This window comes from Aristolochia californica, unplaced genomic scaffold, assembly GCF_029961685.1.
Source record: "Aristolochia californica isolate CCGP_79_NKW_82.1479 unplaced genomic scaffold, dmAriCali1.0.hap1 SCAF_12, whole genome shotgun sequence".
Classification (NCBI taxonomy): Eukaryota; Viridiplantae; Streptophyta; class Magnoliopsida; order Piperales; family Aristolochiaceae; genus Aristolochia; species Aristolochia californica.
Window position 1 is genome coordinate 17,130,029 of NW_027181793.1, and position 19,918 is coordinate 17,149,946.

At 36.1% G+C, this 19,918-nt stretch overlaps 1 protein-coding gene across 4 annotated transcripts; it reads left to right on the forward strand.

Moving 5' to 3' along the window:
* The first annotated feature begins 3,011 nt into the window (after positions 1-3,011).
* Positions 3,012-16,505, forward strand: LOC137946124 (YTH domain-containing protein ECT2). 4 transcript variants are annotated; one of them, XM_068792317.1, is made up of 9 exons: positions 3,012-3,148; positions 5,248-5,312; positions 5,756-5,915; positions 6,777-6,853; positions 7,105-7,491; positions 8,427-8,948; positions 9,500-9,712; positions 14,850-15,029; positions 16,032-16,505. In XM_068792317.1, exons 2-9 carry the CDS (start codon positions 5,265-5,267, stop codon positions 16,164-16,166), a joined length of 1,722 nt encoding a protein of 573 aa, XP_068648418.1. In that variant the 5' UTR covers positions 3,012-3,148; positions 5,248-5,264; the 3' UTR covers positions 16,167-16,505. The 4 variants fall into 4 exon arrangements, with proteins under 4 accessions (XP_068648418.1, XP_068648420.1, XP_068648421.1 ...); XM_068792319.1 differs by having other exon boundaries at positions 16,035-16,505; XM_068792320.1 differs by having other exon boundaries at positions 6,777-6,852; positions 7,275-7,491.
* Positions 16,506-19,918: the final 3,413 nt, after the last annotated feature.

Genomic DNA, 19,918 nt, shown 5'->3' on the forward strand with positions numbered 1-19,918 from the left:
AGGTCTCCAAATGGCATTGGGGTAGACATTGAAGCGCTATAACCACTTTAGGAGGTAGGCTGAATTTATATATCTGGTTAGATGCAAGCCGAGGCCCCTTGAATCTTTGGGTTAATAGACGTCCGGCCAACTAACTAGGTGATACTTGAAATCGTCACTTGAACCATGCCAAAGGAATCTTCTATGGATTCAACCAATTTGAATGCAAATTTTGACAAGGCAATGGAAGAATGATAACAAAAAAATCAGGATTCCATCAATAGCAGCATGTAGAAGGGTAAACCTTCCCGCAAAAGATAAAAATGGCCCTATTAATGGAGTATTAGAAACGACAGCAGCAGTCGCAGCGGTGACGGGGTGGCTACGATTGATGACGGTAAGCCAGACGGGTCGACCGACGAAAATAAAATAAAACGGCAGGAGATGGCTCTATTTGGAACTTGAATTCACTTGCAACGACACAATATGGAGGACTCACCGATGGTTTCCCCCAACATACGGGCATGGTTGATTATACAATTTAATCAAAGCATGAAAGCAACAACAAAAAAAACAATGCATGAGACTAAGAAAGAAAAGAGAGAAAAACATATATTTTCTAATCCTAAACGGAGGAGAATGAAACAGTGAAAAACCGTAGTCGGAGTCCTGAGAAATCAATGATTTGATACCATGTTGATTTTAAGGGCTCCATAGATTTAACTCATGGAGAAATAGAGAAAAGACAACCATTGGGAGAAAATAAGAAGAAGAAGAGGTTATGGATTTGATGTCCTAACCCTCCCCCTAAAGCTCTATTTATAGATTAATGAAACTACTGTATTACAATAATACCCCTGAACTTAGGGTTTTAGGTTTTAACCCTGGAACTTTAACCTAATTACATCATTGTCATCTCTTTGAGATGACCTTTTATTTATCATTCTGCCATCATTGTATGGGATTGTGTGCCTTCTCCTTGATATATGGGCCTTAAACCTATCTTCCACATATCTTGGATGTGTGGTCTTCCTTGGTCTTATGGGTTTGGGCCCATCTTCTAACACACTTGGATATGTGAGCCTTCCTTGGTCGTATGAGTTTGGGCCATATCTTCTAACACTCCTAATGGAACCATGGTGGAATCTATTATAGACTATGATTATGTTACAAGATATGCACAAAGAATGATCCATTATGCAATATCCCTAGGAAAAGAAAGAAAACATAAAATAGAAAAAAACCCATTTGAGGTTGATGTGTTTTTTTCCTTTTGGTTAGGACTGAGAAACAATGATTCAAGAAAAATCAAGGTCAAAGAGGAAGGACCATATTGCATGTAGAATGGCAAATAATCTTTTAGATGGTCAAGAGAGCCGACTTGTAGAAAGTTGAATGACTGGAATTTAGAGCTCTAAGCACTATCTAACTGAAACAAAATAAGCTAATCTCATATACCTTTTTATTTATATACGCTTGATTGAAATATGATATTATTGAGATATAGAATAAGTTGTTCCATATCCATTTATTTACCTATTCATAGGATGTTAGAATGGTTAATTGGGTAAGAAAATTAAAAAAAATGATATTTTTTAAAAACCATAAGAAATATAAAAAAATCTTATCATATATGAAGAAATTTAAGAAAAAAATCATTCAAATGTATAACAAAATCCTTTAAAGAAGATATTCAATCTTTTGAAAAGACATTTGAATCATATTTTACCTAACATTCACTTAGATACAAATTACTAGAATTACTCTCATATATATTTGGGTAATCAGTTAATCGAGTATGTGATAACTAGGGTTGGACATCTTGTCAAGTTTCATGAGGAATCCTATCAGACCCAAACCCAAGCCAAAAACCTTGGGTTTAGGCTTTCGGGTTTCACCGTGTAGGTCAAGAACATGGTGGAGAAAAAAACAGTTGGATTTCGAGTTAGGAACAAGTTTTTCCAAACCTGTCATACATGGATGAGACGAGGATATAAAACGGGGTAGGGATGGATAGGTGACGGGTCAGTTTGCAGGCGTAGGACAGGGACAGGTTCTAGGGAGATTTACGGGGACATGGTTGCATGAACAATGATTAGGTCGGGATCGGGTTTGACGTTTGGGGTTTTTTAAGTTCGGGTTTTAGAAATCCTGACCCTGACCAGACTTGAGCAAACCCTTAGTTATAACCCTTATTTTTTTCATTTAATAAAAAAATTGGATAAAAATCTAAATAGCTAATCAAGTAAGATTTATTTTTAAATTTATTTTATTCAATAAATAATAAATAATAAATAAAAATAATTGGATAAACTTTGAATCCTCCCCGATTCACTAACCGACCCACCTAGTTGATGCAAAAACACTTAGCTGCTCTGGTTCATCAAGCGCAAGATATTAGTTGGCCTCAAAATTTCAAAATAGCCGATATTTGCTGCTCTGGTTCCACGTGCACCAATTTCCCAGTTGGCGCCTCCGCATGACTTATTGCCACGTCAAGTTCACATTTCACATTTTTGCGCGTTTCTCGGTTCAACGAATCCGCCTCGTGAGCGAGCGAGCGTGCCTAAAAAGGGTACATAGGAGGGAGATTTAATTTCGTGACGAAAGAATCCAACTTCCAATGAGGCATTGCCACATCAGCTCATTGCCGTCACAGATTCTGTGTATGCCACGTCAACAACAGGTGGCAATTTAGTAGTTTTCGCCCACGTCAAGGTCGAAGATGAAGCTGATTCGTGGCTAAGCAACCTTATTCTTCCTCCTCTCTCACTTGGTCATTGATCTACCAAAAATACCCCTAATTTGGGCTCTATGAATGGAGATACAACGGGGATTTAAATGAGGGCAATTTTGTAATTCTAGTTGAATTTTAGTAATCTTGGACCCACGTTGACTGTTGTCGAGCGGTCTTTCTTCTTCTGATTTTGTTCCCATCCAGCGGCTGAGATTCCTCCCTCTCCTCGCAAGTTGGGATCCAGACCGTACGGTCATTTCCAGGGTTTTGAAGAGTTTTTCGCCACATTCCCTCTCTTTCTGCCGCCTCACTTCGACTCTCCCCTGTAGCAGAACCGCTTCTGTTCGGTCCAAAAGCTTTTCCTCATCCGATCGGAGGAGAAAACGAGCGAAGACAGCGGCAGCGGTTTCCGGTTTGCAAGTTGGTTTTGAGGTATGTCTTCTTATTTTTCATTTTTATTTTTTTAATCTACTCGTATTCCGATTTGTTTTTGTTTCTTCACGGTTCCTGTCAAATGGAGCCGGTAGATATCTTTGGAGAACGATTTTCTTACTACTTCTTCAATGGACGATATCTTTCGGTCTTGCATTGTCTTTGGTTCATGCATTTCGGTGCTTTTGTGCTTTTGAGGAAAAAGTTTAGGTATCAAAGTTTTGTGGTTCTTTCTCGTGATTATTGGAGCTTTAGGGTTTTTTTTTTGGAGTACATTTATCTTTTGGAGTACAGCTATCGTTTTTCACTCTGAAAGTTGATTGCTCTCGGGTGTTTTTGTTCTTTGTTTCCTTCTTTCTCTTCCTCTGGTTGATGAAGTTAGGGTTTACTGGTTGCCGAGTTTATTAATTTTCCCGTTCACTTTCTCCGACGTGATTGGGTCCGTTGGGTTTACTTGAAGGCTTCCTCCCAACTTCACTCCTAAAAATCTTGGACTCTCACCCTGCTAAACTAAATGATGTCCTTCTAGAGCTTCTACCTTGATCTAGCTCCACTAACTATATTGACTAACAAGCGTCGTCAGTCTTATTTGCTCCCATCTCTCTAATAAGTAATTTTAAGTACAGTTTTACCCATTACTACTCTTAAGGTAGTTTGATCAGATTGCTTTGTTACTTTTCTTCTTATAAGACCAAATGCACCCCCTGTAGCTGGACATCTTCATCCTATTATATGCAACCCATGGTGGTGGCAACACGATGAATATAGTGGGTACCTCCATAGCAATATAGTTTAACCATGATTTAATGGGCTCAATCCAGTATAACCTATTTGAATCCATAACCAACCATTTCTGTCGGTTTTCCCCTCCTCAAGTGAGATAAGCATGAATTCACCTACTAATTCCCCAATTTAAAGGATATTGTTTCTGTTAGGATGAGATTTGGCCGACTCAGGTTAAAATTCATCTGAGTCTCTGCTTTTTCTTCATGGTGCTAATCCTCTAATATCTATTATGTTTTTACTGCTCAAGCCTTTCCAGTGGTGAGAATGGCAGGAGATAAGTGATCTATAAAAAGTATCCTAAAATTGTCGCATATGCATTTCCTGTAGTGCTTATTAATATTGATTCTTCAGTTCAATAACAAAATTGATGCCATATCTTATGGAACTACTGCAAAAGAGTGAAGCTACAAACTTTCCTACTTTAGGAGCAAGGTGGATCTTTTTTTTCCCATTTTTCTATAAAGAAACCAAGATATGGGGCTTCATCATCTTTTAAGTGAAAAAATAAAATCTGCTCTGTTCCCAAAATGAATAATCTTTTATTATTTGAGGAGAGTAATCTTTTGTCTAGCTTTTCATAAATTTTTTTTTTTTTGTCCAGCTTATATACACAATTTTCATTCTTTCTTTTATGAAATGACAATTTTCATGTTGTGACAGAGTGGCCTTCTGTTAAACCATAAAAAATAGTTACTACTGAAATCAAATTTCTACAGTTCAACTGCCTTTGTCGGGCATTTCATGGAAGAAGATCCCCAGTCAGAGATGTGGAAGATGTGGAGACCATTTGTTTCCAAAACAGATCATGAATCAGTGGTCTCTGGTGAAAGTAATTGCTTTGGTGGTTTCAACTTGAACTCCAGATATCAGGGGTAAAATAATGTTATGGGCAGTTTGTATAAGACTGCACATAATCTGAAACATAATGGTTGTTACATGTAACCCCACTAAGTGGATAATGTTCGATCTAGCTTTGGGGGGTAACATAATGCCCCCTTCCAAATCCAAGACATGTTGGATGTCACATGTTACGTGATGCTGATACCCACATCCTGGCCGGATACTTCAGATTGTTATCTCTTAAGATGGTGACTTCTGGATTTGATGGGGAGAAGATAGCTGGGAGTTCTTTAAGTTTTTTGTACATAGAGATTTTCACTAATAGTTTCTTTTTCTTCTGGGTTGTCTTCTTTTTGCATTTAATTTGCATTATTTTATGCTATTGTTATTCACCTCCATTGTGTTTGATTTTTGCAATGATTTATATTTTCTTTGCAATGTGCTATATCATTATTTTGTCTGCCTTTTCCTAGCTGCAGAAGTCAGTGGCATGGATTCGAAGGCAGATTCTTTGGAAAAATTGGCTGATCATGATATGGTGTGTTTTCTTAGTCATTCATTGATTATCTAAGCGGGTAGTTCATTTATTTTTCAATCTTGTGTTATGTCCCTAATTGACCTAAAACTTTGCCATCTTTATGAAAGAGATTGGCAAAGTTTTTATGGTGTTCAAAGCTTTTTGTGTGAGCTATTGGTCAGCTTGATTTTTCTAAGCCTATTATTGGGAACATTCAATGAGAACAGTTGCTATAGGAACTGTGCGCCTTAATAATGGGTTCTGTTTGAGCTCAAACAATTTGATAGATGTTAGATCCCCTGCTCTCTCTCTCTCTCTCTCTCTATCTATCTATCTATCTATCTATCTATCTATCTATCTATCTATATATCTGTGTGGTAACAAGTAGAAGATTATAATTAATTTTCGATCTTTTTTGTTGTGGCATCATTAGCTAAATTTTTAGTGTTTTTTATTTATTTCAGACTTCTGGAAAAGACGGAGTTCGAACAGATTCTACATCTGATAGACCATCATCTGGAATTTCTGCCTCAAACACCAAAAGGGGTGTAATAGATCAAAGTTTGGCCACAAAGCCCGGTGTCTACTACACACCTACTAGCTGTTATGGTTACTATTATCCGGGTCAGTCCACTGAAATATTGTTCTAAGTTCTTCATTAATATGAATTGCATTAAAATTTCCTTATGTTTTTGAAGGAAAGAAAATAAGTCTATGAGGCCTATGAGAATCTTTAACAAAACCTTGCTGCTATTCACAGCTTTAATCAAGTTTATTGGGCTTAATTTTATATTAATGCATGTATTTTATGTTAATTTTTGTGTGAAGTAGGAAAAAGTCTCATTGAGAAGTGTTAAGAGAAGTGAATGAGTTATAAGGTCAAGCAATAGGCCTCCAAAGTGGCTAGTCTTTTTGGGATGGAACCACGGTCAACCAACAGTGGTATCAGATTAGGTTGTGTGCATGGGCCAAGGCCCATTGTGCTCCCTAGGTTACTTATGTGTCATGGGCTCCATGAGGTTAGAGCTTGTCTTTTGAGTGTTGTGGACATGTTGCAGACTCGTCATGTGTAAGCTTGGATGTGGGAGGAGTGTGAAGTGGGAAAAGTCTCACATTAACAAGTGTTAAGAGAAGTGAATGGGTTGAGCAATAGACCTCCTAAGTAACTAGTCATTGCAGGATGAAATCGGGCTCGACCAAATATTTTGAAAAATTTAATACTTAGTTATGGTTATCATCAGGTTTTCTAGTCTTCTTTTCCTGTGTTCTAGAAAGTTGAAAAGAAAAGACATCTGCAATCAATTTCCTCTTTTTCTTCTCTGTGGTTATCTTATCTTGTTTTAATTGTTATTCACTAACAATTTGAAGTTTGAAAGTTGAGGTGATTTTCTAGAGTTCAAAGCAATCTTTATAAAATCTTAATGCTGTCATGGCAGATTATCTCTTGTTGTATATAAGTGGTAACATGATTTGTCTCATATACAGGGTATGATGCGACCTATCCTGAATGGGAAGATCAAGGTTATGTATTTGCTGGGGATGGATCGGACATGCAATACTCAGTATGTTCATAACAGGCTTATATAGTTACTTCTTATTAGTTATGTATTTCAAACTCGTAGTTGGGGTATTCTCAGCATTTCTATCTAAAACTTGTGAGCAATGTGGTGAAAGTCAAAATCTAAAGAGTATCTTTGTACAGTTTTGATGATCAGTTGATCTAGGTGCAAGAGTTTCAGTTTCCATATAAATATGGTATGGAATTATTTATATTTTTAAAGTCTAATCTGACTTCTGCGCATATTTTCTTCAGGGTATTCAATCTTCTAATGGCTCTGTGGTTTACTACATGCCTGGTTATAATGCTTATACTCCAGGAACTTTGACGGGTTCTGATGGGCAATGTGTAGGGCAACAATCATACTTCCCATCGTCTGGGCCTGATGCCATGTCATCTTACTCTTATGATTTATCACTGCCTTTAGGTAGTTCCACGAACCAAGTTGCTGGTGCTGGTCCAAGATCAAATGGTTCTGCTTCAAGTCGTGCTGCTTCACTGAAGTTGAAAAGCTCAAATTTCATTAATACAAACATTCCAAAGGATAGCAAAGTTTCTGCTCTTCCTGCTAATTCAAGATCACGGCCTCCTATTTCACAGGGCTTTTCTGTTACAGCTCCTCATTTTGAACCCTTACATAAGGTAGAGATTGGATTTCTTTTTAGCCAAAAAACTCTTATTTGCATCTGTCTGAGTGTGTATCAGGTGGGCATGGCTGCACCGGAGGGGGGGGGGGGGGGTAGTTGGTTTACTTGGTCCCATGGTGCGTTCAGGTTCAAAAAGAAAAGAAAAACATTGAGATAACTTTGACTGGGCAAACACTTCTCTCTAATGTCGTCATCATGAATAGATTATTTTTGGTTCCCGCTACTTGAATTTTCCTCTTTTGTGTATACTTGTTTGATAGTTCCATGATATGTCACAATTTCATCCTTTTCATGTTCATCCTTCCTCTATTTCATATGGATTCATGTACCAACATTGGTTAATTGGCCTTGTCACTGGTTAAGTATGCATAGTTGGTGAGCTGTTACCAAATATTTTGCATGTATCTGTGTCACTTTTTGAAGTGTCATAAAGGTTTTGTCTTCTTGAATTGGATTGTTTTCCACTCATTTCTTGATGGGATTTGGACAATAGTTTACTTTTCAGATCTCATTTTGATGACTAGTCAGGTGACTGGAGTTGTTCAACTATGTGATCCTTTATATGACTTTTTTAGTTCCGCTTAGCTTAGATCGGAATTGCTGACCATTGGGGCAGTTGCCAGTGGCATGTGTATTTGCTTTGGATGCAATCTATTCTGCCATTCGTATTTGACTAATATTTTTCCTCGGTTATTTCCTTCCTCCTTGGTTTATTATGTATCATCATCCTTCTTTCTTTATTTAAAATTTCCTGGACTACTGTATAGCAAATGATTGATGGTAACAGTTTTGAGGGGTGGGTCAAGGGGCGCGTGTGCTTATGTCCTTGACATTTAAAATATATTTTTTTGTTATAGTTTTCCATTCTGCACTGTTTGATTTTTCGTGTTTTTTTCTTACGTATTTGACTGACATTTGTAACTGTGGTAGGTATCCCAACAGGGTTCTGCCAGTCAAACAGCTGGTCAAGCAAAAGGGTATTGCTATCCTACGCCATTCTCCCCTTACTCTAACCAGTGGCATGGTGGCTTCTATCCTCAAAATGGCTACCCAGGTTTAATGTCTAGAGGCAGAACATGGGCTGGCAATGACAGATATAAAGGAAGAGACAGATTCAATAGGAATGGTGAACTTGACGCATCTAGTGAACTAACCCGTGGCCCTCGTGCGTATGGAGTGAAGAACAGTTTAAAAACATCATCTGAGAAAAGCCCATTGAGTACATTGGCACTAAGAGAACAATATAACCAACCAGATTTTGAGACCAAGTATGAGCAAGCCATGTTTTTTGTTATTAAGTCCTTTAGTGAAGATGATATCCACAAGAGCATTAAGTACAATGTGTGGGCTAGTACCCCAGGTGGTAATAAGAAGTTGGACATTGCATACCATGATGCAGAGGCACGATCTGCTGAGAAGGGAACCAAGTGTCCAATCTTCCTCTTTTTCTCGGTGAGTCCTGAAACCTTTTCTAGTGGTTTCATGTTTATACCAGATGTTTTGTATAACTGCAAATTTGTATACCGATGCATGTTCTGATCAATGGCACCTAGACTGACACAACTAGCGCTTGCCCGAATTAGGTGTCTTTTTTAGATATTCTTGATTCTCAGTGTCTGGGTACTCAAGTTTATGCAGAACTAGTGTTATCATTGGATGAATGGTCATTTTGATCATGACAATGTCATGAGCAGGGAGTTGAAGAAACTTCATCTCGTTTTAATTTGACCAATACAAGCTGATGCATCACTATGGTCAACAATCTTATTCTGGAACTTCTGTGGGAACACCACACTAGACTTTGAAAGAATTTCATAAATTCTTTATGCCTCAGCCATGCGATCTCTAAGGCCTATACTGCCTTCTTATTTCCTTTTCCTATAATACTCTGCCTCTTCAAAGAAAAAAAAATCATAAATATTTTTGATAATCTTAATCTCAGATTTCTTTTTATGATTCTGCTCAGTATTGGGATTTTTCTGATTTTAGTTACATTTTTGCAGGTGAATGGGAGTGGGCAGTTTGTTGGTATGGCAGAGATGATTGGCAAGGTGGATTTCAAGAAGACCATGGAATTTTGGCAACAGGACAAATGGACTGGTTTTTTCCCTCTGAAATGGCATATAATAAAGGATGTCTCGAACAGTCAGTTGCGCCACATTATACTAGAGAACAATGATAATAAACCTGTGACTAATAGCAGAGACACTCAGGAGGTGATGAACTCTTTGTTATTATTATTATTGTTGGTATTGTTTTTTTTTTTAATGTAATGTGTGAATATTATAAACAAAGAGAAGAAATACAATCTATAGAGAGGGGCCACTCTCCACAATAAGGCTTTGGAGGGAGGATCCCCGTTTAGCATGAAAGTCCGCCAAGTGGTTGCCAAATCTAGGAATGTGGGTCCATATACAATTCAGTTAAGAAGATATATTACAAATTTCAAAGAAAGCATCCCAATGTCGGCGGGGGGGGTCTTCAACTTAGCACACCAGTCGATGACAGCTTTGGACTCACCTTCAATGATAGGTGGCCCAGAGAGTCGATCTCGAAAGATCTTGAGGCCCTGGAGTAGCCTAGCAAGCTCAGCAGTAGTGGAATCGGATATACCCAAAGGATCAACGATGGAGAAGAGGAGACTACCACTTTCATCGTGGATTATTTCAATGATAGGTGGCCCATAGAGTCGATCTTGAAAGATCTTGAGGCCTTGGAGCAGCCTAGCAAGCTCAGCGGTTGTGGAATCGGAGATACCCAAAGGATCAACGAAGGAGAAGAGGAGGCTACCACTTTCATCGTGGATTATTTTGCCAAATCCGTTGGGCCCAGGGCAGCCAAATGCATTGCCATCAAAGTTAAGTTTGAAGTGTCCAGGAGGGAGGGGAACACATAGTCATATTTGGGGCGCGAGAGCTTGACCATGGCAGCAATCAGGCGCTAGTTTCCTCGGAAATTAAAACTACTAAGGTGGAGGAATTCTTTCTTCGTGAGGAGCCAGACAGATACTTGGCCAGTGATGCTCTCAGCAAGCACCTTGTTAGGAGAGGATTTGAACTGGAATTTCCGGTTATTTCTCTCTTCCAAAGAGCACAATGGATGTGACCCACACAACTAGATATAAGCATTTTTCCAACCTTAGGAAGTCGAGAGTTGGTGATTGATTGGAGCTGTGGGGAACACAATATTGCACACCAACTCTGTTGAGGAGGTTGGCCCAAATGGCTTGGGCAAAATGGCAGTGGAGTAGGAGATGGGTGGCGGATTCTGGGGTGCTGCAAGCTATTGTTGCCATTGTTCTGATTTATATTATTCATTTTCTTTCTATAGTAACCGATGAAATTATTTTCAATTACCATATTGTCCTTTAGGGAACATAAGAAACTTAATAAATACACTTCAATGTTTGTAATTGTCGATGCTGGTTGCAGGTTCATTTTTCAAATCTTTGACACGTGTGAGATTATTTGTAAGACTCTCCATTATGTATGTGCAGTCTTTATAATTTCCTACACGTGGACAATTTTAGACGGAAACCTACATGTCTAGGTCCAATCCCAATTAATTAGGCGACGTTAGGAGGTCTCTTTTCATGTATATGCACAATTTCTTTCTAATCTATGATCCTTGTGGCTTTTTTGTGACAATAACCAAATGAAATTGCTGTAGTTTGTGCTAATAATTTGTGTTTTCCTTTATTTCTTTGTAGATCAATTGATTGACACAAATGATTATAGTCCAAGTTTGAGCAACATTATACATTTGTAGTTTTTATAATCAAGAAGCTAGCTCAAATGAGACAAATCAGATCGTGTTAACCAAAAAGATATGCAACACATTAATTACAAGATATGCCATTAGTGCTTCTTCAGCACTCACTTTGAAGTTGGTGCAAAAACATAAAAAATTCCAAGTTTTGAGCAAGTAGAAGTGAATGAGCTAACTATTATGACTTGTCCCACAACAATTCAGATATTGCATGTGCCATGGCCTTATATTCCACCCTTACACTGGATTTAGCCACCACACTTTGGTTTTTGCTTTGCTAAGTAGCCAAGTTACTTCCTCTTGTAGTGCAATAATAAGAGTAGATTTTCTATCGTCCGGTGAACTAGCCCAATCTACATTTGCAAAACCTTCGATATTAGTGTGCCCATGATATTTATATAATAAGCCTTGACTTGGATTTCTTTTTTTTAAATGATGAAGGATTCTTTCAAATCCCAACCAATGAGACTGTCGTGGTTGATGCATAAATTGACTGATATCACTAACCGAGTAGGATATATTTGGTCTTGTGATTGTGAAATAAATAAGTTTTCCAACTAAGCATTGGAATTTGCCAATATCAATATTATTTCTAGATTCAATACGCAATTTAATGTTTGGTTCGATAGGTGTATCTAGTTACACCCAAGCATTCTAGTTTTCTTTAGTAGATCAATGACATATTTCTTTTCAGACAAAATTATACCATGACTTGATTGAAGAACTTCTATATCCAAAAAATATTTGAGTAGACTAAGGTCTTTGGTTTGAAATATATCTTTCAAATCCTTCTGAACTTGTTGAATTTTTTTGATATCGTTACTTGTGATGACGATATCTATATATATTACCATAAGATCATGCCGTGTGTAGTTGTTTTTGTTGAAAACTGAATGGTCACTTTCACATCTTATAAAACCAAGTCAAACAACCACGTTGTAAATTTATCAAACTGAGGATGAGGTGATTGCTTTAGCCATAAATTGCCTTGTTAAGGTGACATACTCTCTCTCCCTCAACTGGATAACCAGGTGGTTGAACCTTGTAAACCTCCTTTGATAAATCACCATTGAGAAAAGTATTTTAACATCCAATTGATAAATAGGACACATAAAATTAGCAGCTAGGGATATAAGAACTCGAACTGAATTGAGTTTTCCATCGGAGAGAAGGTTTCATCATAATTAATACCATAAAACTGTGTATATCCTTTGGCCACTAACCTTGCTTTGTATCAAGCAGCCGTGTCATCAAGATTATATTTAGGGTAAAAACCCATTTGCAACCTACTATTTTTTTGGAGGGAGAGATGATAGTTCCCAAGTACGGTTATTGTACTTGACTTGCGTCTTCTCATCCATGACAGGTTTCCACCTTGGATTAGTGGAGGCCTCTTCACAAGTAGTAAGGATAGATGAGGATGATACAACTGCCAAAAAAGAGACAACTCGATGACAATCTGTGAGTGGATATATGATTTGCAATAGGTTGAGGAGTACAGGGTGTCTTGGAAGCACAAGAATGGGGTTCTTTTCGTAAAGCAATAAGTCTAATGTCATAAGGCAGACCAAATACAACAAGATAAGATGGAGGTGAGTGATCAACAGTGTGGGAGGATGGCTCGGTAGATGGCTGCTCATAATATATAAGGTGATTGACCAGTGGAACAATTGGTCTTGGCATCCCTATAGAGAATTGAAACCCAGGTGAAAAAACTATAGTTGGTCTTCAAAGAATGTAGCATCAACAGAAATAAATATTTTCTGTATGGGGAGAATAACACACATAGCCCTTTTCATCTCTCGAATATCCCAAAAAAATATATTTGATAGTCCTAGACCTGAACTTATTTTGATGACGACCCAAAATATGAACTAAAGTAACACACCCAAACACACTAGGAGTTAATGAAAAAGGAGTGCAATTAGTGAATAATTTGGAAAATGGTGTTGTGGTCTTGTAAAACACTGGAAGACATTCTATAAATAAGAAAGCAAGCCATAAAGATAGCATGTGGCCAATAATAATCAACTTGGACTTTTAATAAGCAATTTAACAAGATAAAAATTGCCAAAAACACCTATGAAAATGTTGGATTAAAGAATGAATAAAAAACAACAAAAAGAGAAGACCTTTTCTTCAACTTTTAATCAACAAATCCTAAGTTAGGATTTCATGAACTTGAAGAGCCAATTACACCACAACCACAAGGACTCTTCATCAAACAATTAAGACTATTCGGAATTCAAAAAGGAATTTTTTGACTGCAATGTCAAGGGCTTAATGAAGAGAAGTGATTAACTCAACATAGCCCAACAACAGCCATTAACATGAAGGAAACTCAATTTTTTTGAAGCAATACACACTTTGCTTTGGCTGCCTAACTAGGAAGTTAGCTGATATTTTTTCTGGCAACTTGCATCCTCCATTGGCTGAATTGGGCAGCCCTTTTTCAAGCTATGCTATAACTTGGAGCAGCTTGTTTGAAACCCTATAAGCCCTACTTTGATACCATTTTGGATTCTAAGGTTTCATGCTTGGAAGAGGCGAAGAAGAAGAGGGAAGAAAAGAGGAAAAAAAAGTTTCAAGGAGAGGAGCTCGACTGTGAGAGAGGAGAGACTTTAGGCAAGGAAAGTGATGAGCTCTAGTATGAACCTTCCTCTCATCAACATCTTATTTATAATGAAGGGTAGAAACCCAAATACATGATATAGATAAAAAAAACTTAGTACTTACAAGATATGCTACCCATCCCCTTAATCACAAGATATGCCATGTGAGAATTTGAAGAACAAAGTGTAGGAAAAGTTACAATCATGTCTCGGTTCCACTTAAACTTTAAGAATCTTCTTTCTACAGGAAAAGTCTTTCTTAGAAAATAATCTAAATAATCCTAAAATTATAAGTTCTAACAATATATTTGCACATTTATGCCCCTTCCAAAAGTAGCTTTGTATGTTCGCTTATATGTGTATATTTGTATGTAATCAAATCAAGATGAGACAGGACGGGTGGTCATAGTATATACTTTAGCTTCGTAATTTTGGATGAAGATATATAATGATGAAAATTTGGTATTTTAGATTAAGACATTCAATTATGCAAATTTGGTATGGGCCCCATGTCTCTAATTTTGTATGATAAAGTTGATTTTTGGATTATCTCTCTCTCTCTCTAGTCTGTATGATCAGTCTAGTCTCTTTCTAGGTCCCTTGTCTCACTTGCCTCTGTATCTTTATACATGCTTAGACATACAGGTATGATAGATTCATATAATTTTGTACACGTTAAATGCATGCTTTTTCTAGCTTAGCAGTTGATTTGTATTTATCGTGTTCATACTTTTTTTTTTTTTTATAATCTTCTAAGTGATCTTTTGAATTGAAGATGATGATATTGTTACCAATCATTGTTGTCTATAGCAATTTTATCTGAAAGTGTAAAACTTTAGGTACCACCAATGCTCGTCTTGAATCTTGGCTCCATATTATTTAGATAAGGCGAACAAGCCGAAATTCAATTTCATGTTAATGAATGTCATTTTTGTTATCCTTTTTAATGCTAAATATGCTGTCACTTCTGCAGATTAAATTTAAGCAAGGTTTGGAAATGCTCACCATTTTTAAGAGTCACCCTGCTGAGACATCACTGTTGGATGATTTTCCTTTCTATGAAGATCGTGAGAGGTCATTTCAGGCTAAGAAGAATACTATGCATCAGCCATCTCAGCTTGAACTGAAAACCGATGGTGATAGTAGCTCTCAAGTAAGTGTCATCTTTCTTCTGCCACTGTCCTAGTGAAACTTAATCTCTTGTGCAACTCATTGATTAACACCTATCTTCTTTAGTTTCCTTGTGTTTTCATGGTATTTCATTTTATTTTATAGAAAGAGAAACTATCTTTTAGGAAATAGAGTGGGTTTTGTGCATAACTAAAAAAGCAAAAAAATTGAAATTTGACCTGATATTTCATTTGTGTATGTTATTAAGGATTATGAAAGTTGTTTAGGATATGAAAATGAATTAAACCGTGGAATGGTGCCTGTTAATCTAAATATAGAAATAAAATGGTGTGGGTTAGGGTTGATTTGGTCAGGATCAGCTTTAATTTGCCATTAATCTTGTTTGGCCTAAATCTGTCCTGCTTCTCAGTGGATTATGCATAAGGACCCATTTGTAAACGTTATCTGGTTGAAACAAAAATTACAAGAAACAAAACTCACAAGGAAATTAAAAATAATTCTTAAAAATGATAACTTAATAAGGATTGAAAAAATAGAGAAATATTTTTGTCACCGAATCAGTTCTAGTGTTAAATAACACTTAATCATATAGTTTTGTTTTATACCTTTTAAATTGTCTAGAAGGAATTATACAGAGAAAAGTTAATAGCTCTTTTGCTTAGACTCGATGCTATTTCTATGGAGGATAGACATGAGAGTCCTGTCTCTTTATTTTGATATCACTTTATAGCCTCAGCGTAGATGTGCTTTACTCTTTGGCTGACCGACCTGGTATTGTGCATGTCCCACAGTTTGTAGATTTCATTGGCCTTTTGGAGGTGGTCTGGTGCTTGTAAATTGTTTTTTCTTGCTTTTCTAGTGAAAGCTTTCTACTCATTTGAAAAAAAAAATGAAAGCTTCGTTTGGCTTTACTAGAAGTAATTATTTTTGACTTGGGAGATGAGTTTATTTTAATTCTTTTGTTTTTCTCTGAAGATCGAACATATCTGCTCTCTGATTTCTAGTGTCAAAATTTTGATGACAGAAGCATTTGGAAGCAGAAGTTTCTATGAGAGCAAAGAAAATTTCACCCAACACCAAACAATCTCTGATCCCACTCGCTCAAAACCTCGGAAACCTTTCCATCAACTCTGCCAGGAAAGATTTGACAGTGACCTGATTATGAAAATATTAAGAAAATGAAGTGGTAGCGAGTCTTCTGATTCTGTTTTTTGGCATATTGTACCATAGAGTAGGGTCGACTACAGTGCCATTCTCAAGTATCTGTTCTCGTCTTGTGCTGGTGGTGTTTGTTTTAGGCTTAAGAAGTTGGTGTTACTGAGGTATCTTCACTGACGCATCTGCATCTGATTATTGTCCGTTTCTTGCTTGCTTGTAACCTTTCCTATTAGGCAAGTCATTTTTTGAAGTTGTATTTTGCGAATCATTTTGACTGCATATGGGCAAAAAAATTTCGTTTCAGGTCTCAATTTAAGTTCTTGTTTGTGATCTTCCATTATGTGCTGTTCCTTCTTCAAGGAAAAAGAGTTTTTTTATTTTTATTTTTATTTTTTATGAGTTATTGAAGTATTCATTAGGATTTGATCCGATAGGGATTCATAATACATTATAAAATATGGGTTACTCAATTAATAGTACTAATGTAATGTTAATGAGTAAAAAATAATAAAAAAAATGGAATTTTTTACTTTGTATTTTCATATTGAAATTCTATTCCGTGAAAGCAAGAGTTCACTCATTTTTAGTCTTGATAGAGGGTTACTGATTTGTAATCAAGAAAGGGTAGGAAAGCAAAAAAATTAGATTAGATGCTAGTGATCGATCTACAGTTCAGATTTTGATTCAATGGAAAAAAGTCGTGTAGCTAAAATAACTCAATTGACTATTCTAGTGATCCACATGATATTTTAGCCATTTGCATCAAGCCAAAGCTTCCTTCTTGCATTTAGAAGCACACAACATAATAATAAGTAGATATCTATTAGTAGAGGAGTGCCATTTATTTTGTACTTCCTTCGAGTGAAATCCAATGGGATTGATAGTAAGAGGAGGCTTTTCAAAAGAGACAAAGTGCTTGTTCTTATGATTTTGAAATGTGTTGATTGTGTTTAATGATTTTCATGTTCAACTTGATTGATTATATTTTGAAATCATTTGTATTAAGTTCAATAAAGTTTTGGCCGAGTCTATCATATTAGACTCTTAACTAGGGCAATTTCACAACCCTTCAAGACTGATTGTTGAGTTGTCAAATCTTATTTGTGTGTATACATTAAAATCATTACTTTGAGATTAAATTTAATAATTTTTTTTTGTGAGAGAATCACCTAAGATTGAGTGTGTTCTCCTATGTCTTTGATATTATAGTATCTACCTATTGAATAGGTTTCTGTGCTAAATTATAAAGCAAGTAATCCTTGCAAAGTTGTAAATCAATCAATTGTTCTTGGATAATCTTATCAATAGTTGCTCAAAACCCCTTTATAGGTTTAGTTGCTTGTACCTGATTATTGTGGACCATAAGTTTTTCATGTTGAGAAGGTGTTGCAAATTGGACCCTTTGATCTATTGTTATATAAATATCGTGAGATTGTTGATTTAGTGAATTCACTCCAAGGTGAAGACACATTGGGAGTCGACAAAGCAACCTGATTTTGGGTTGTGAGTTGCTATATATTTGTTATGTTTATTGTGATTGAGTTATTGCTGCATGCTTTGAGTGTTTGGATTATATTCCTTGAAGTAAAATTTGGAATTAGCCATTACAATTTGATAGACCTATTCACTACCCTCTAGGTTTATCCTTGTATGACCAAACACTTTGTTCCAAAATTCACGATAAAGCTTAATGAATTCCAAGAGATTTTTCTTAGTAGCATCATTGACTTTCTTTGGATAAGAATTTGATGGATATATTTCCCACTACAAAGAGTCAAATGATCTTGGGAAATTTAGATATCTTGAAGAATGGGTATGGTAAAATAATAATCAGTAGGTTTTCTATCTAGAAAGCAATTGGGCCAACTTTATGGATTATGGGGAATTATTTCTAACTTAGTTTTACTCAACTTATCTAAGGATCAATTACTAATAGTAATTCATGTACAAGTTTCACAATCACCAACATGAGAACATCAACTTCAAATGATTCTAGGAACATATTGGAGAATGTATTTTCTTGCTCGCATGGTAAGTTTTAAACTATTGTAATAGCATTACAAGAGATAAGCTCTTTGTCTCAATAATATTTTGTGTTGTGCCTTGAGTATATAATGTAACAGTTGGAGGTGATTATCCATTGACAATTTCGAATGGAAAATTTTGAAATAATGTGTTGGAGAATCATGTAATTTAGTGAGTATTGTGTAAGGAATTTCCTGTAATTTAGTGATTATTGTGAATAGGTGTTCTACATGTGCGACAATGAAATGGGAGAGGAGTGCAAAAAAATATAAATATTTAAAACCTATGCCACCATGATTGTCTTATAGCATTTTGAATTCTTTAAGTTGATAATAAAATCCTTACCAGTGAAATATGATGAGGGGTTAGAAGTGGTTGGAGAGGACCAACTATTGGTTAAGGACATTATATCTCATTTGCTAACAAATTGAGCACAAAAAGATTCATTGCCAAAATATCCTTTTGCGAACCTTGCATATAAATTTGTGATGAAATTCTAGCAAATGTTAAAGGATGTCAAGTGTCCATCCAAAGAGTGATGAAACTCTTCTAATACATTAATCTCAATTTAGTAGAGGTTAAGAAAAATATATTTTGCATAAAAAATGAGTCTATGTGGCTCACAATGAGGAAAAAGAATAGTTTTAGGGCTTTGTAATAAAAATCTTACAAAATCTAGATAAAATCTAGTATTGACACGGATGAATAGAACAAAGAACAATGCTCCAGTGATTTTTTTTTTTATAGTTGTTGGCCCAAGTGGCTTCTCAAGAGGGGGACTGAATATAGAATAAAAAATTACTTAAAGTGCAAAATTAATATATGAGATATAAGACACAAGCACACAACACAATGAGACCGATTTTTCTGTTTTCGATGTTCCTAGTCTCTTGGCTTAAATTTACATGCAAATATATTCCTCCTCTCTTTAAGCCAAGTGTACTACGTCATTACACAGTATACAATTTCTCCCAAGAGATCTACAACTAGATTATGGCTCTAGTAAGCTCTTCTCTTCTAGATTAAGGTTGTAAAAAAATTCTATAGCAAGCAAGTGAGAAATACAAATGATAAAAGACAAACTTACACATTCTTATAGGAGAGACAACCTTCGCCTAGAAAAATCCAGCTTCCAATTCATTGAGCAGAAGCATAGAGTATGATGGAGCTTGATTTTTCTAGGAATGCCAAGAGATTCGAGATAAGATGAGGGATCTGGTGAAATCAGCTTTTCACACTCTAAAAGGGTACATTAGAAATTTCAAGTGTAAAAACCTTTTGGAAATGCTTTGGTTTGCCAATAAATGCTATGTTATTGCTTAGGACATAAATCAATAAGTTTTAAACTATTTAAAAAATTCATTGATTGATCATGCTTCATCTATTGATCAATCAAACCTCATCTATTGATCAATCATACCTCATCCATTGTTGATCATGCTTTATAGAATAGGCCAAGTAGGGTTCTATATGATCGATCATGCTTTATAAACTCTTCCAAGCAACATTTTATATTGATGATCGATCATGTTCTATAAGTTCTACTAGACTGCATTCTAGATGACCAATCAAGCCTATACATGTTGATCGATCATGCTTGGTGCTAGTATGCATTTTGAAATCTAAGCATGATATAGGCTATAGTAAGGAATTTGTCAATTCTAAAATCATTTAAATGCATTGATATAATATAGTTTTGAAAGATTTCATGTCATAAAGCTCCACTGC

Excerpts from the sequence above, each read along its gene's own strand:
- LOC137946124 (XM_068792317.1), top strand. The coding sequence starts at position 5,265 with ATGGATTCGAAGGCAGATTCTTTGGAAAAATTGGCTGATCATGATATG. Across the intron at positions 6,854-7,104 it reads GATCGGACATGCAATACTCA|GGTATTCAATCTTCTAATGG; the intron begins GTATGTTCATAA and ends TATTTTCTTCAG. Across the intron at positions 15,030-16,031 it reads ATGGTGATAGTAGCTCTCAA|AAGCATTTGGAAGCAGAAGT; the intron begins GTAAGTGTCATC and ends TTTTGATGACAG.